The 15,939-nt window shown below is 43.9% G+C and overlaps 1 protein-coding gene across 2 annotated transcripts; it reads left to right on the top strand.

The window, feature by feature from the left end:
* The first annotated feature begins 708 nt into the window (after window positions 1–708).
* CHI3L2 (chitinase 3 like 2) lies at window positions 709–15,518 on the top strand. Of its 2 annotated transcripts, XM_025357323.1 has the most exons (11): window positions 760–862; window positions 2,605–2,634; window positions 3,519–3,720; window positions 4,023–4,079; window positions 6,989–7,139; window positions 7,704–7,828; window positions 8,086–8,215; window positions 10,821–11,003; window positions 13,395–13,511; window positions 14,303–14,442; window positions 15,295–15,518. In XM_025357323.1, the coding sequence occupies exons 1-10, from the start codon at window positions 823–825 to the stop codon at window positions 14,438–14,440; spliced, it is 1,173 nt and encodes a 390-aa protein (XP_025213108.1). In that variant the 5' UTR covers window positions 760–822; the 3' UTR covers window positions 14,441–14,442; window positions 15,295–15,518. The 2 variants fall into 2 exon arrangements, with proteins under 2 accessions (XP_025213119.1, XP_025213108.1); XM_025357334.1 differs by lacking the exon at window positions 2,605–2,634 and having other exon boundaries at window positions 709–862.
* Window positions 15,519–15,939: the final 421 nt, after the last annotated feature.

The raw sequence follows: 15,939 nt of genomic DNA on the forward strand, positions 1-15,939 counted from the left end.
AAGAAATGAAAGGAAATAGAATGCACTGTAGGCAGAGGTGCCAGCTAGTCTTGGCTCAGGGGGAAGTGGGAAGAGCTACAGAGAAGGTGTCATTGGAGGTGCCTGGTAAACAATAGCTGTTGTCGGGTGCGGTGGCTCGCGCCTGTAATCTCAGCACTTTAGGAGGCCAAGGCAGGAGGGTCACTTGAGCCCAGGAATTCAAGACCAGCCTGGGTAATGTAGTGAGACCCTATCTCCAAATTTTTTTTTTTTTTTTTTTTTTTTTTTTTAATTAGCAAGGTGTAGTGGTGCATGCCTGTGGTTCCAGCTACTCTGGAGGCTAAGCTGGGAAGATCCTTTGAGACTGGGAGGTTGAGGCTGCAGTGAGCCATGATTGTGCCACTGCACTCCAGCTGGGGTGATAGAGCAAGAGCAAGACCCTGTTTCTAAAAAACAATAAGCAGGCCAGAGGTGGTGTGAGCACAGAGAGAGGTGGGGGCAAGAAGAAGGAGACAGACTGGGATGATGAGGAAGGAGATTCAGGGCTGAGGGTGATACCAGGAGGCAGAGCCTGAGTATCACCTCCTTCCCTTCTCCAGGACCAGGTCCCTTTTAGGTGAAACTAGATGAAAAGGACTCTTCAGCAGCTGTCTTCACAGCAACTAATTTCTGGCAGGTCAGAGTTGGCATTGCTCAAATCTGGGCTTTGTTTCCGAGAAGTTTCACAAGTCTGCCAGGGGAAGTCCCTGGACTTCTTGCTGCTTTCATGTAGGGCAGGCTGTCGAAACCTCAGTGGATAAAAGACCTAGAGAATGTGCATCCCAGAAGAAGCTGGTCGAGGATATGGGAGCAATCACCATGGAACAGAAGTCTCTCTGGGCAGGTGAGCATCGGGTTGATAATTCAGCAGGAAAGTTGTTGAGGAAGAAAGAGGTAACAGGTCTGTAGAAGAAGTGATCTTCCTCCTTTCATGGGATTTCAGTCTTTCTGTTGACCTTAGTGTCAAAAAATTTCAGGCCAATGCAACTGTCGTAGGGGAACGAGCTGATCTTTCCTGAATGGGCAAGAAGGCAGCAGTAGCTGGAGCTCTTTGCACTGGCAGGATGTTCTCAGTTTGCACAGAGGTGCTTCTTGTCCACATTAGAACTGGAGCTAAGACAGGAAAGAGGCCAAGTTTTCTTAGTCTCTTAGTGTATGAGCATCGTATTGGGAGTCACATCTTTCATGGGTCACAACTTTTGGAGAGCTTCACATTTCTCATCGCAGAATGATTTATTGAATTAAATGTTTTCTGAACTCTCCCTTTCAACTCTAAAGTTCTGATCCAAAACTCTGGCTTTTGTGATGGCCGGGAATTGGGATGAGAGTGGGGATGAGGCTAAACAGGGCTATGAGTGAACGAGGGACGTTTACCAGGAGGCGAAGGGAGGGTAGGGAATATGTCTGCTGGAGGAAAGAAATCATTTCTTTGTGTCCATACCTCTTTCACCTTGTCTTACCCTCTCAAGCCATGAAGCACCCACTTGGCAAGAGCCTTTTGGGTTCCCTGTTGAACTCAGCTTAGCCCTGGACCCACCCTTGACAGGGTAGACAGTAGGGAGGCCACACTTTGGAGAAGGGCCTGGAGGCTGACCTGACAGTGGATGTGCCAAACAGAATTTCTCTGACCATTTACATAGTGAGTGTGTGGAGAGCCAGGGCCTAACTTCCCTGCCTAAAAAAACATGTGAATCATCAGGAGAGAACAGTAGAGCCCTGTTTTCCAGCCCTAAGCTCTGCAGGGGAGGAATCAGCTCCAGCAGCTGTGTCATTGAAAGTTTTCTCTCCTTTTTGGCTGCCCCTTTCCTTCACTTTCAGACCTCTAGGGGTTTCGGAGTGGACAATATCCCCAGGCTAGGGGAACTGCAGTTCCAGGAATCTTGTCCATGGGGCAAAGTTTCTAGGATCCAGGGGTCTACTCTTTCTTTCCTTTAGGAGGATGTGTTAAGTATAGAATAATCTCACCAGTCTTCCAAGGGTAGATGTCCTATGGAGAAGAGACTGGGCATAATCTCAAACATGTAAGTTTAAAGCACCACCAGGACCAGCTCACACCGCTTACCTTGTTGTAAGAATTAATTGTTTTTACATAGGGTGACCATCTCATTTTGCCTGAAAGAGTTCTGGTTAAGTTATCGTCCCAGGGAAATTATTAATAATGCTCCTTTTCACTCTTTGAAGGGTCTCATTGGGCAATAAACTATATGGTTACCCTACCTTTATTCAGCTCCAGACTAGACTGTGAGCTCCTTGAGTGCAGGGAAGGCATTAACTGCATTGTAATTTCCCCAGTGCAATACTTAGCACAGAGCATAAGATTCAATAGAACTTTGTTGGATAAATGAATGAAAAAATAAATTCCCAGCTTGGAAAATGTTTCTGCCTAGGAATGTAGAGACACAAGGCACCCCAGGGCTGGGGAACCTCAAGGTCCTGTAAAGAAACCACAACAGCTGTGGCTGGGGAGCCCAGATGAAGTGTGGCTCTATCTTGTATGTGAGCACACCCACATTTTCACGGCCATTATCTGGTACAGCAGAACCAGGTTTGGCTCAACAGATTTCTCTTTCCACCCATCTATTGCAGGTGTAGTGGTCTTGCTGCTTCTCCAGGGAGGTAAGTAGTCAGTCACTACCGCCTGGATCTCCTGGCTTGGTTGGGTGCTTTCATTTTTGATGTCCAGTTTCTTTTTCTGCTACATGCTTTTTCTCTTGGTTACGCTCTCCGGTTCTGCCACTGACATATTTATGACAGAGTTTTTGTTCTCTGTTTCATTTTGTGTATCCCTTCTTCTAGTTCTTTTTGAGCCACTCTCTCTCTCACCCCTCCCCCATACCTGGCCTCAATATGTGTGTGTGTGTGTGTGTGTGTGTGAATACAAACATACACAATGTTTGTATTATCTGTTTCTCTACTGATCTGTGTCATCCATCCATCCATACACACTGAATCTTAGTGCTCCATGGGTGTTTCATATGTTGATGGTATTTCTGTCTCTCAATGTATTTTATTTTTTTTAATTTTTTTGAGACAGGGTCTTACTGTGTGGTCCAGGCTGGAGTGCAGTGGTGTGACCATGGCTCACTGCAGCCTGGACCTCCTAGACTCAAGCAATCCTCCAACCTCAGCCTCCGGAGTAGCTGAGACTACAGGCATGTACCACTACACCCGGCTAAATTTTTAAAAATTTTTTGTAGAGATGGGGTTTCTCTATGCTGCCAGGGCTGGTCTTAAACTCCTGGGCTCAAGCAATCCTCCTGCCTCAGCCTCCCAAAATACTGGGATAAGAGGTGTGAGCCACTGTGCCCAGCCTCAGTGTATTTCTTAACTGGGGTCTGGGTACTCAAGAGCCAGCACTAAAGGCCCAGGCTGAATGGCCCTCAGAGGCTCTGGCAGAATGAGCAAATGATACAATGGCTGTCTTGGGGAGAAAGTTGTGGCTTTCTGGGCTCTAAGGCAATAGCACTAGAGTCTCATTGGCTCTCTTCACTCCACTCCAGGATCTGCCTACAAACTGGTTTGCTACTTTACCAACTGGTCCCAGGACCGGCAGGAACCAGGAAAATTCACCCCTGAGAATGTTGACCCCTTCCTATGCTCTCACCTCATCTACTCATTCGCCAGCATCGAGAACAACAAGGTTATCATCAAGGACAAGAATGAAGTGATGCTCTACCAGACCATCAACAGTCTCAAAAACAAGTCAGTAAGATGAGGGTAGAAGCATCCGGCATGGATTTTAGAGGAGGGAAGCTGGTTTTAAGCTGGGCCTAAGACCTACTGTCTCATTCATTCATTCATTCATTCATTCCTCTGTATTTCTCTGGGTGTATTTCTGATCCTAACTGTTCTCACCACTGCTTCATCCCTTCACTGAACTTCACTTTGGTTCAAACAGCCAGGCCCTAATTGTCCATATTCTCTACACTTAAGAACTCTGTTCTTTAGACAAAGGCTTCCCTGGCAGCCAGAAAATAAATAATCATCTTATTCTTCTGCTTCAGGAATCCCAAACTGAAAATTCTCTTGTCCATTGGAGGGTACCTGTTTGGTTCCAAAGGGTAAGACTACATCTTTATTTTTTGTTCATTTCCCGATGTAATTTTTGATCATCACCACTTTTCTTCCTCCTGAGAAGAGATATTAAACTAGGCTTTAAGAGGTCTTCCCTTGGCCAGCTGCAAAACTGATCTGAGTTTTATCACAAGAAGAGGTGCAGCACTAGATTTCCTGGGGTGTTTGAAGGAATTCTTCTGGAGCTTAATACAAGCCCAGACACTCAAGGCTTGAAAGTGGGCCATGAACAATACTCAGAAAATTCTTAATTATTTGCATGAATGTTTTTCCCTTTATGGATTATAGAGATAGTTTCAATTGGAAAGTGCAAATTATTTTAAATTACTTGAGAGTTTGACTTTGCACCCTGGGATGGTTTGGATGGGCTGCTTCTGCTTAGAAGCCCCGCCTTGGACCATGGCAGTCAGTGGACTACCATGTCTGGGATCATGGCTTCGCAGCCAAATGGCCTGAGCACCATCAGAGCAGCAGAGGAGACAATCGGTTCTGCTTTGCTTAAAACCAAAATAACCATTGATACAAAGCACACATTCGAAGTAATATTTTCTACTCACATGAAAATGATATCCCACTCACATCACGAGCTAAATGAAAACACGTAAGGATAAATATCACATTTTTTCAATCTTCAACTACAGTTTATCTAATTTTGAATTTCTTCTGCTTTATTATTTAAAGTGTTAACATCTTAAAAAGTCCAGAGATCTTAAACTCGGCTAGGAGAGTCTTGGAGTTTTTACAGAAGTCTGATAGTACAACTTGTGAAACCTGTCAGTACTGTTACAGCCAGAGTAGGCAGAGAGAAGAAGCAGTGTTAGAAGACCTATGGAGATTTCTGCACACGGAAAGAAGGAAGAAAGATCAGGCTACCTAACTTTTTTGGTTCTGTGTTAACCCCTCCATGAACACCCTTCAATATGAATGGGCTTCCATGGCACCCATCCTTCTAATTCTCAAATTCTCTTCCTTTCCTAATACTTGCTTAGGTGTTGATGCAAATAAAAATGTCTTCATTTATTCATTCATTCTTGCATTCATTCATTCATTCAGTAAATAATTGCTTACCAGTTTAGTGGTTAAAAGTAGAACTTTGGAGATAGATATATTTGGTTTGGATTTCCCTTCAGACGCATGCAAGCTGTGTGACTTCTGTCAAGTTCTTTAATGTCTGCATGCCGCAGTTTTCTTTAACTATACAATAAAAATAATAACATAATTTACCTCAGGGTGATGTTGTAGAGGCAGGCAATGCAAGCAAACTGTCTAGCATAGTGCCCATGTGCAATAAGGGCTCAATGGTTGCGGTAATCATTGTTATATGATTATTGTTGTTATTATTAGATAAATGCCAGACTTTGTGCCAGGTGCTGTGCAGAATAATTACATATGTGTAACACACAAACTTGCTTCTAAGGAACAAATTAGTAAATTTCTATTGAATGGGCATGTCTCCTAAAATTGGAGGCATCTGCCCAGAGGCTCAGGTGCAATGGCTTTCTAATTATTGTAAGCACTTTCAAATGCAAGAGAAAAGCTAGAAACCTTTTTCCACCACGGTTTCCTGATACCAGGCCAGTTTCTTGCTATCTCTTCCACTTCGAAGATGAGATACATGCAGGAATCAAAATCTCAATTTAATATTGAATAAAACAAAATTAATTCAAGGCTCTAAGAAAGCCTGGGGGTGGGAGGTATTGTAAGAGGTGAAAAGTGACATGACTTAAAGGTTATGTCCCCAGGAAAATACCAGTATCTCATCTACAGCTTTGGGTTTTAAATGCTCTTGGTGCCCTTGGTATGGGCATCTGAGAATCAATTTCATGGCTTCAGAATTCTAGTTCAGATGAAGCCCTTGAGGAGCTGCTGATTTCAAGTCCTGTTTTCATCAGAAATCCTGGGGGTGGGGAGATCTGCATTGCCTATTTGTGGATGGGATGCTTGTTTGGGGACCATGAATTCACTGGAGTCCAGTCCTTTTTCTTGGAACTTCCCTAATTGTTACCCCCTTGAGGCACATGAAGCAGGATTAATACCCTCAGTCTCAATTTAGAGGTGGCCAGACTGGAACCCTGAGAGCGGGTTAATGACAAAGTGGCCATCAGAAAGGACTCTGACCTGGGACTTCAATCTAGCTCTCCTGATCCTAAGCCCACCACATTGCAAACTGCTTTTCCAAGGGTGTAAAGTGTTGAAGAAAACCAAAGCTGGACAGCATTTAAGCAGTAAAACAGATTTTATTCAGGAAATATTGCAATGGGGGAAAAAGACCTCAGTATGGTACTGGGTTCTATTCCAAAGGCAGCAAAGGCAAGTGAGGAAATACAGCCAAAGAGCACACTGGGGGAAATCAGTGGATGGAAAATCATAAAGAGGAAACATCAGGGCTAGGGGGATTCTTGCTAAATTGATTCAACAGGATTCCTGTCCTACCAAAGGATGCCAGAGTGATGAGATATCACCTGGGGGATGGCATGGGGTGAGTGATCAGGTGCCAGGGGTGGGGGTTTCTCACCAAACTGACCTAGCAGGACTTTTGCTAGAATCAGACACGGCAAAGACAGACACAGAAGCCCAAGGTTGAGGTCCAGTTGAGAAGAGGGCTCAGAGAAGCCTACCTAAAGTTTGGTCAAGGCAAGAGTCTTTGTCAAAGGCAGCTCCGTTACCCTCAGGAAGATCTGCAGAGAACCCAGTCTTCCTTTACCTGGCCGGATCAACATTCTGGCCCAACAATCCTTCTTCTCTCATCTGTTCCAAAAAGCAAAAGCATTAGAATAGACAAATTGTACGTGAATATTGGGGAAGAGAAGACTGCTCAGGATTTCTGTGAAAAATGTGTTACACCACAGATGTTACTTGTTCTTTCCAAAAAGACACTTGTATTGCTTCTTTCCAGGTTCCACCCCATGGTGGATTCTTCTACGTCACGCTTGGAATTCGTTAACTCTGTAATCCTGTTTCTGAGGAACCATAACTTTGATGGACTGGATGTAAGCTGGATCTACCCAGATCAGAAAGAAAACACTCATTTCACTCTGTTGATTCATGTAAGTCAGATGCCGTGGTGTACTCAGTACTCTGACCTCCAGAATCCACAGCCACATTGGGAGACATAAGGAAGAGACTGAGTGTGGCGGGAAGACACAACCCCAGGCTTTCTGAAGCCCCCACTGATGACAGAAAAGCCCCTGTTCCTATTTTAAGGCAGGAACAATATGAAACAATGGAACCCCCTTGTATATTTATTTTGATGTTCTTCTTTTTGATGAAGAACATCAAAATAAAGCAACATCCATATAAAAGAGTGTGTAGCCATAGGATTTCCTGGGTACTGAGGTAGCCTCATAGAAGATCTATCAGATAGATCCGAAAATCTGTCAGGTAGAAACCAAGATGATTATTTCCTGGGTACAGTGAGGTTGGGGTCCTCCTGCCTAATGTGGAAACTTCCTGAGCCGATACAGGCACAAGGCATCCCCATATGGGATGGAGAGGAAACGGCTGATCTTTTCCATCTAATGTGGTTCTAAACCTCATAGATCCCAGGCAAGAAGCTTAGTGCTGTACTCGGGGAAGGGGAATCTAACACCTTGTTTCCTTGTTTTTCCTAGGAGTTAGCAGAAGCCTTTCAGAAGGACTTCACAAAATCCACCAAGGAAAGGCTTCTCTTGACTGCAGGTGTATCTGCCGGGAGGCAAATGATTGATAACAGCTATCAAGTTGAGAAACTGGCAAAGTGAGTACATCAGAGCAACTTTCCATCCCTCTGCTTCCAATTTGGTCCATGCAAATGATGCATCGCATGTTTGAGGGATGAGGGGAGAAGGAGGAGAGGGAAGGTCACTGTCCTAACCCTGCGTCATGCAGCCAGGAACAACTTTACAGAGACTTTCAGTCCTTCTAGCAGCATCATTCAAAGCTAAAACAATCACTTAACAATTGTTTCTACCACTGCTCTTCACAAAATTTCTCCCTTTGCTTTTGGCACTTTAGAGATGTGGATTTCATCAACCTCCTATCATTTGACTTCCATGGGTCTTGGGAAAAGCCCCTTATCACTGGCCACAACAGCCCTCTGAGCAAGGGGTGGCAGGACAGAGGGCCAAGCTCCTACTACAATGTGGTGAGTAGGCCAGTGGAACTGCAGGGGTACTGGCTGTGGGAGTGGGGCCGGGGAGAGTCCAGCATGTCTAGAGTTACTTCTGTCTTGAACTGAGGAAGAGCTATGAGCCCAGGAGGGAACTTGGTAGCCCCAAGAGCAAGTGAGTGCAGGAGAAGTGCTTTGACCAGGCACCAAAAAAATGTCATCTGGAAAATGTCAGAAGTGCTGATAGCTGAAGTGCCCTAAGCTCTGTCTCTGGCTCAGAGTGTCCCCCATCCCAGTCTTCTCTGGATTCTCCATCTTTGATACATTTCTTGGCATCTACACAGGTGAACAGAGCTTGTACCTTCCTGTGTCCGTCTACATTCCCTATTTAATTCTGTCTTTAAAACAACCCCATGAGGTCAGCTGGGTAGGAAGTGTTACTCCCACTTCACAGATGATGAAACAGAAATTCGTCAGATTCCATTGACTCTTCAAGGTCGTGTGATGTGAAGGTCCTGGTGGTGGGAAATGAAAAGTAAAAAGAAAGATAGTAATGTAATAATGTTGTTGATGCTGTTCTGGAACATAACGTATCCAGCCAATGAGTTTTCCTTGCCCACTGATTTATCAAGATAGGGGAACTGCAATAGAGAAAGAGTTTAAGTTATGCAGAATCGGCTGTATGGGAGACTGGAATTTTATTATTACTCAAATCAGTCTCCCTGGAAATTCAGGGATCAGGGTTTTTAAGGATAATTTTGTGGATGGGGGGTCAGACAGTGGGGAGTGCTGATTGGTCAGGTTGAAGATGAAATCATAAGGGTTCAAAGTGGGTTTTTCTTGCTGTCTTTTGTTGTTGGTTGGGATCACAGAACTGGTTGAGCCAGATTCCTGGGTCTGGGTGGTGTCAGCTGGTGCATCAGAATGCAAGATCTGCAAAATATCTCAAGCACTGATCTGAGGTTTTGCAACAGTGATGCTATTCCCAGCTGCAATTTGGTGAGGCTTGGAATCATGCAGCCTTTGGCCGCATGACTCCTAAACCATAACTTCTAATCTCATGGCTAATTTGTTAGTTCTACAAAAGCAGACTGGTGTCTAGGCAAGAAGAGAGTTTGTTTCCAAAAAGGGCTGTTAATCATCTTTGTTTGAAAGCTAAACTATAGACTAAATTCCTCTCAAATTGAGTTGGCTTACACCCAGGAATGAACAAGGACAGCTTGGAGGTTAGAAGCAACATGGAGTCAGTTAGCTCAGATCTCTTTCACTGTCACAGTTTTCTCAGTTACAATTTTTGCAAAGGCTGTTTCATATATATGGATGTATATTCCTAAAATTCTGGGAGAAAAAAATATCTGTGTTGCATGCTTCCAGGCCTTCATATTCAAAGTTACAAAATGGATCAGTCCAGAGCTAGATATGATTTCTGGTTGGGGTTTTCTAGGCCTTCACGTGGCTAAGTCACATCAGCCTCCTTCACTCCTTCCTCTCTGTCAGTTATCTTTAAGGATGAGGAGACTATCTTTGTCTTCTCTAACCCTTTATTTTGTTCTGAGAGCAGGAAAGCCAAAATTAACCTCTTACCTCCCAATCTATCTGTAAACCAAAATTAAATTCTAAGCCCCCCAAACATCTGAACAAATCCCTCCTCTTGGCCAAGGGCATTCAAAGTTAATCTGAAACATTAATTCAGGTCATGATGGGAAGTTGGGTGTCAGACATGCTTCGCAGCTGACCAGCACTAACATCAACACAGAGACCTTAAGACTGATAGAGCAGACTTTCTAAGTCTGATGAGAAACATTTACAATCTAATCTTTCGGAAGCCTGCTACCTGGAGGCGTTATCTGCATGATAAAACCTTGGTCTCTACACCACTTATCATAACCCAGACATTCCTTTCTATTGACTCCAGGCCTTTAGATAATAACTCTTTCAACCAATTGCTAATGAAAAGATCTTTGAATTCACCTATGACCTGGAAGCTGCAGCTTCTAGTTGTCCTGCATTTCTGGAGTGAACCAATGTACATCTTACATATATTTATTGATGTCTTATGTTTCCCTGAAATGTATGAAATCAAGCTGTAACCTGACCACTGTGGGCACATATCCTCGGGATCTCCTGAGAGCTGTGTCATGGGCCATTCGTCACTCATATTTGGCTTGGAATAAATCTCTTCCAATATTTTACAGAGTTTGACTCTTTACATTGACATTTCCCACTGGGTTCAAGGTCATTGTGAGGCCTCATGGACCAGGAATCTGACAGCCACCTTTGTCAGTATTCACAATGAGCCGTGGTGTAGACAAATCCCACAGGGATTTTGTGTTGACTCAAAAGGGAAAGGAAGATGGTGACAACCTTGATTTCATGTTTTCTAGGTTTCTTGACTGATTTCTTTTGTGATCCACCGTCTAGTTCCTTTCAGAAATTAGAAAAAGCTGTATAAGCCTCTTGCTGCTGAAGAGCATATGTGCGTTAAAACAAGCACTCTTGTCCTGGGGAGGTCTGGTCTGTTCACACTCAGATGTAGAAAAGAAACCAAGCAGTCACCTCTGTGAAGTTTGGAATAGAGGCTAAAAAAGGCCTGACACCTTTCTTTCCCCACTCTGAGCCTCCATCTCTCTTCCCATTCTAGGAATATGCTGTGGGGTACTGGATACACAAGGGAATGCCCTCAGAGAAGGTGGTCATGGGCATCCCCACATATGGGCACTCCTTCACACTGGCCTCTGCAGAAACCACCGTGGGGGCCCCTGCCTCTGGCCCTGGAGCTGCTGGACCCATCACAGAGTCTTCAGGCTTCCTGGCCTATTATGAGGTACCTGGAAACCACCTGTACCCTCAGCTCCCTGCCGTGTCTGGGTAGATATTCCAGCTTCAATCTGACAGCACAGTAAAGCATTCTGAGTGTTGTGAAGGGGAAAGTTCACAGAACTACTCAACATGTGAAGGGATCTCCCAACTCTGGTTTGGGAGAGGGTCAGGGAATGCCCTCTGGAGGAAGTGAAATAAGCTGAACTCTGAAGATGAGATGGAGCTAGCCAGGAATGGGGACAGGCAGAGGAGGATATGAGAAATTGAAAAAGGAAGACTACCCCAAGTTCTTGATTTGAGCAGCTAAGTGAATGGCAATGCCATTTACAGGAGATAGGGAAGACTGGAGGGAGAACAGAGTGGACATTGGTCCTGCTCATGAGATCAGTTTTTGGACGTTCTGAGTGTGAGGAGCCTATGGGACATATAGATAACATGTGAGTCGTTGAATATATGGGTTTGGATCACAGCAGACCAGTCTGCACTAGAGAGGTAGATTCAAAAATATCAGCATAAAGGTGGTACCTGAAGCCAAACCATACAATGAGAAGTGCATGAGGCCCAAGACAAACCCAAGAACCTCCTACACCTGAGGGATGTGCAGAGGAAGGGGAACATATTAAGGTAACTGACAAGGAACTACAAGAGGGTTAGGAGGAACCCACACAGATCTGTGCCAAAGACCTTAGAGAAGTCGGTGTTTCAAAAAGGAGGGAGTGGTCAAATGTGTCCAATTCTGTGCGGAAGTCAGATAGATCATAGGGATAACAAAATTGTTCAGTTAATTATACCATCATTTCTCTCTGCCCTCCAATCTGGGAAAATTTATTTAAAAAGCACAGGGGAAGATATAAATCTAACATTAGGTCAACCAACAGAAACTCTTTGGACGCTCTCATATCCCAAACACTGGGTACTGTGAAAGCTAGAAATAAGTAATTATCCATCCTTGTCTCTAAAGGGGTTATAGTCAAGGTGAAAAGAATGTAGAATACAGACATAACTAGTTAAACAAGAGTTCAAAAACAAGACAACTATAATATTTAATAAAATCAGAGAGGTATTGTAAAACAATATGGGATTCAATGACCAATGAATGGTGCAGAGTGACATGAGATCAGAGATGTGTGACTGGGGAAGGCTCCACGGAAGAGGAGAAGTTTATGCTGGGCCTTGAAGGATGAGTAGAAATTTGATCAGGTAGAGAAAAAATATATCATTCTATATCCTGGTCTATCTTTGGAGTCCCATCCTGACCTCTCATTGTGAATGTGGACATGCCATAGGCCCATGCTGAATGACTTGGCACCCACCAAGGTACCCATTCAGTGTAATGCTCAATTTTTCCTTTCACCTTACACATAGGAATGATTGACATATCATCAATTCAACAGGCAACAGGAATGGGACATGGGTCATCGTGAGAGTCCTCAATGAATCTCAGGGTGCCTGATAGATAGGAGGTGGGAGAGAGGCTGACCCATCCTTGGGTAGTTCTAGGTAGATAGCAATAACACTCTTAATTTAAGGGAGAAGAGAGGTCATTGCTCAGAATCTACTGGTAGGGTTATAATATCAACCACTAGATATGCACTTCCCATCTCATGGAAAGTTTGATTTGATTGTTCAGTTCATAATGACTCTAGGCCACTATAACTTTGACAGGTTGATATTTGCTTAAATATTCAACTTTCATTTTCTGCCCTCATTGTAGTAAGTGTGAATGTAGTTCATCCAAAAAGAGTAATCCAAAAGGGATTTTCTATGTGATGTTGAAATGCATTTTTTAATTGAAGATTTATCTTTTTTAGAGCTCTTCCTTATGCTAACAGAAAGAATGTAGCTAATAACAGAATGGGAGCCCCAGGACAGGGCATATTGGGAATGGGAGGGGACAGAGGGGGAGTAATGAGATTTAAGTGGAGATGCTACAAGATGAGGAATAGTGGTGATGGTCTGGATAATACTTCACATTTGTAAAGCACTTTACTGTTTTCAAAAATTTTTTTTAATGTGTATTAGCTCATTTGATCCTAACAACAACACTGGAAGGTAGATATGTTGAAAGCATTATTATAATTATTTCCATTTTGCAAATGAAGAAATTGGAAGATTTATTGGTCGGTGCTGGGATCTGATCTGGAACTCAAGTATTTTCTGATTTCTAGCTGCTGTATCTCCTCCTGATGAGACTTTAGCACAGACACTTCCCAGTGGTTCACCTTGGACCACCCACTTCGTATGATATATGTGGTCATTCCTCTCATTGTCTGATCCTTGGGATAAAGGTTCTGATATTTTCCCCAAGTCCCTAGTGGCTCACTGTCCTGTCTACCCCCACCAAGTTTCAAGAATAACCCATTACTGACCCTCTCATTTCCCTTTCCTCTGCCAGATCTGCCAGTTTCTGAAAGGAGCCAAGATCACAAGGCTCCAGGATCAGCAGGTTCCCTACGCAGTCAAGGGGAACCAGTGGGTGGGCTATGACGATGTGGAGAGTATGGAGACCAAGGTAGGTGGGCAACAGGGTCTGGAACAGGCAGATGCTCCTTTAGGTGGGGAATGGGGATATGTAGTAAAATGCCTGAATACTCTTATGTTGAAAGAGAGAAGCTTCTGAGGCCCCAGACTCTAGGACGGGATCCAGCAGTCTCTATAGCTCAAGTCTAGTAGTGACTCTATGTCATACCTATGAGCAGCTGTGGTACAGGTAGACGAGTTGGAAAGGACACAAAAAAGAGTTGAGAACAAGTAAGTTTATTCTGATAAGTGAGGAGTGGAGAGAAGAGAAAGGCAAGAAGAAGGGAGAGGGAATAAAGGAGACATTGGTGCCTGTATAAGTAATCTACTTTGTTAATTATCTCAGGACAAACTGTTTAGTCCTTCTCATAGATTACCTAGCTAGGAGGCTCCAGATTCCTGAGCCTACCAGTTCTTAGACCTTGGTAAGACATTTGCATTCCTTTCAGGGTTAGGGCAAAAAGGAGGCTTGAGTGTAATTGACAATCCTGGCCACTTGTCTTGTTAAGGGCTTCCTAGTTTCTTCCCTTATTATGGAGAGTTTTCTCAGCCTCCAAAAATGCCAGACCTTGAGTGTGGTGACTCAAGTCAGAATGAGAGGTGGCTAATGCTGACTTGGTGGCTGTCTCTCCCTCAGCAATCTTACCCCTCAGGGAGTCTCTAACTCCAGAAAACCAGTTAGTCTACCGCTGTATTCTAAGCTGAGACCCTCATCTGAACCTGATATGGTCCTGGACATTTAGGGGTCACTTCTAATCTCTATGTGTCCTGTGCCTCCCATAGGTTCGGTTCTTAAAGAATTTAAACCTGGGAGGAGCCATGATCTGGTCTATTGACATGGATGACTTCACTGGCAAATCCTGCAACCAGGGCCCTTACCCTCTTGTCCAAGCAGTCAAGAGAAGCCTTGGCTCCCTGTGAAGGTAACAGTCCAGGCTGGAGCTGGGAGTGGGCAGAGAGATGGGCAGAACAGGGCACAAGAGACTGGGGGAGATCATCTTCACATATTTGGGCTAATCCTTTCTCATACTCCTTTGGCTCTTCTGCCATGTTTTCTTAGTGATTAGACTGGTTCTGCCCTTTTCATAGGTTTCCCATAGACTTTCAAAGTGATAATAATAATATTAATAAATTTTGGCTACCATTTATTGAGCATAGTATGAGCTAAGGACTTTCATTACATATATATTAGGGATAAATATTGACTCCACCACAATTCTTGGTTACAAAATCATCAGCCTGTCTTAATTTTCTAAATCACAATAAATCTGACTCTGTGCCCTCAATTCACTTGACTGATGACAATTTCCATCTCAGTCACTACCTGATGCTCTTTTTCCCCACCCACAGTTGATCTTACTTAGTCTAGACATTTGTGAGCTCCCATGGTCATTATTGATACGCCTTTACCCAAGTCTCCCTATTACCTTGAAGGTCGGTGGCTTTGCTGCTGCTCCATCCCTGGGCCCCCAGTTCCCTAGGTGCGTTGTATATCCTCCTGTGCAGATGAAGGCTGTTGCTGACCAACCAGTTATGCTGTGATACATTGGTTCTAGGGCAGAGGGTGGAGTAGCAGGGCGCTGGGGCTCACTGCAGATGGACAACTAAAAAGGACTGGCTCTACTATCCTGGCAAAGGGCGTAGAACCATTTGAAAACTCCTGATTAGATAATTGGGTAGCAGCCTTCCAATTCTGAGCATCCATTGTTTAGTAACTTGATTTAGGCCTCAGTTTACTGAGTTGGGCTTTGAAATATTTTTCCTTTTGTTTCCAGGATTAACTTACAGAGAAGCAGGCAAGGTGACCTTGCTGCCTGCGGCCTGCTCTCTCCCAGGAATTCTAACGTGGGATTCCCCTTGCCAGGCTGGCCTTTGGATCTCTTCCAAGCCTTTCCTGACTTCCTCTTAAATCATGGATTGGACCTGGTTTTGTTTTCCTGCAGCTGTTGACTTGTTGCCCTGAAGTACAATTAAAAAAAAATTCATTTTGCTCCAGTAAGTATGGCCTCATTTGTTCAGTCCTTGACCCTGTGATATCAGGTTGTTCTGTTCCTCCTATTTGTGGGGTCCAGAGCTAAGGTGAAAATGAAAGTTTGCATATCATGTTTAAATATTAAAAACAGCTAACGTGCTGTTAAAATATGACTTATGCTCCAACATTAACACATACAACTTTGCAACCACTTGAAAGATCAGAACTTGAAAATTTAAAATTCTCAGACTCCTTGGAATTCCACATGAGAATTCCCATCTTTGCCTCTCTCACAGCAGAAGCCTCATGGGCATACTTGTGGACACTGTAGGCTTTGCATCCAAGCTTCATCTGCACTCTACCCTCTACCCTCAACCTCCAACACACACACACACACACACCCCTCTGGGCTATGCATGTGCACACAAGCATTGTAGTCCACTCTCAG

This window comes from Theropithecus gelada, chromosome 1, assembly GCF_003255815.1.
Source record: "Theropithecus gelada isolate Dixy chromosome 1, Tgel_1.0, whole genome shotgun sequence".
NCBI classification, from domain to species: Eukaryota; Metazoa; Chordata; class Mammalia; order Primates; family Cercopithecidae; genus Theropithecus; species Theropithecus gelada.

Coding starts and splice junctions, on each gene's coding strand:
- CHI3L2 (XM_025357323.1), top strand. CDS start 823: ATGGGAGCAATCACCATGGAACAGAAGTCTCTCTGGGCAG. Junction 7,140..7,703: donor ATTTCACTCTGTTGATTCAT/GTAAGTCAGATG, acceptor TGTTTTTCCTAG/GAGTTAGCAGAAGCCTTTCA. Junction 7,829..8,085: donor CAAGTTGAGAAACTGGCAAA/GTGAGTACATCA, acceptor TTGGCACTTTAG/AGATGTGGATTTCATCAACC.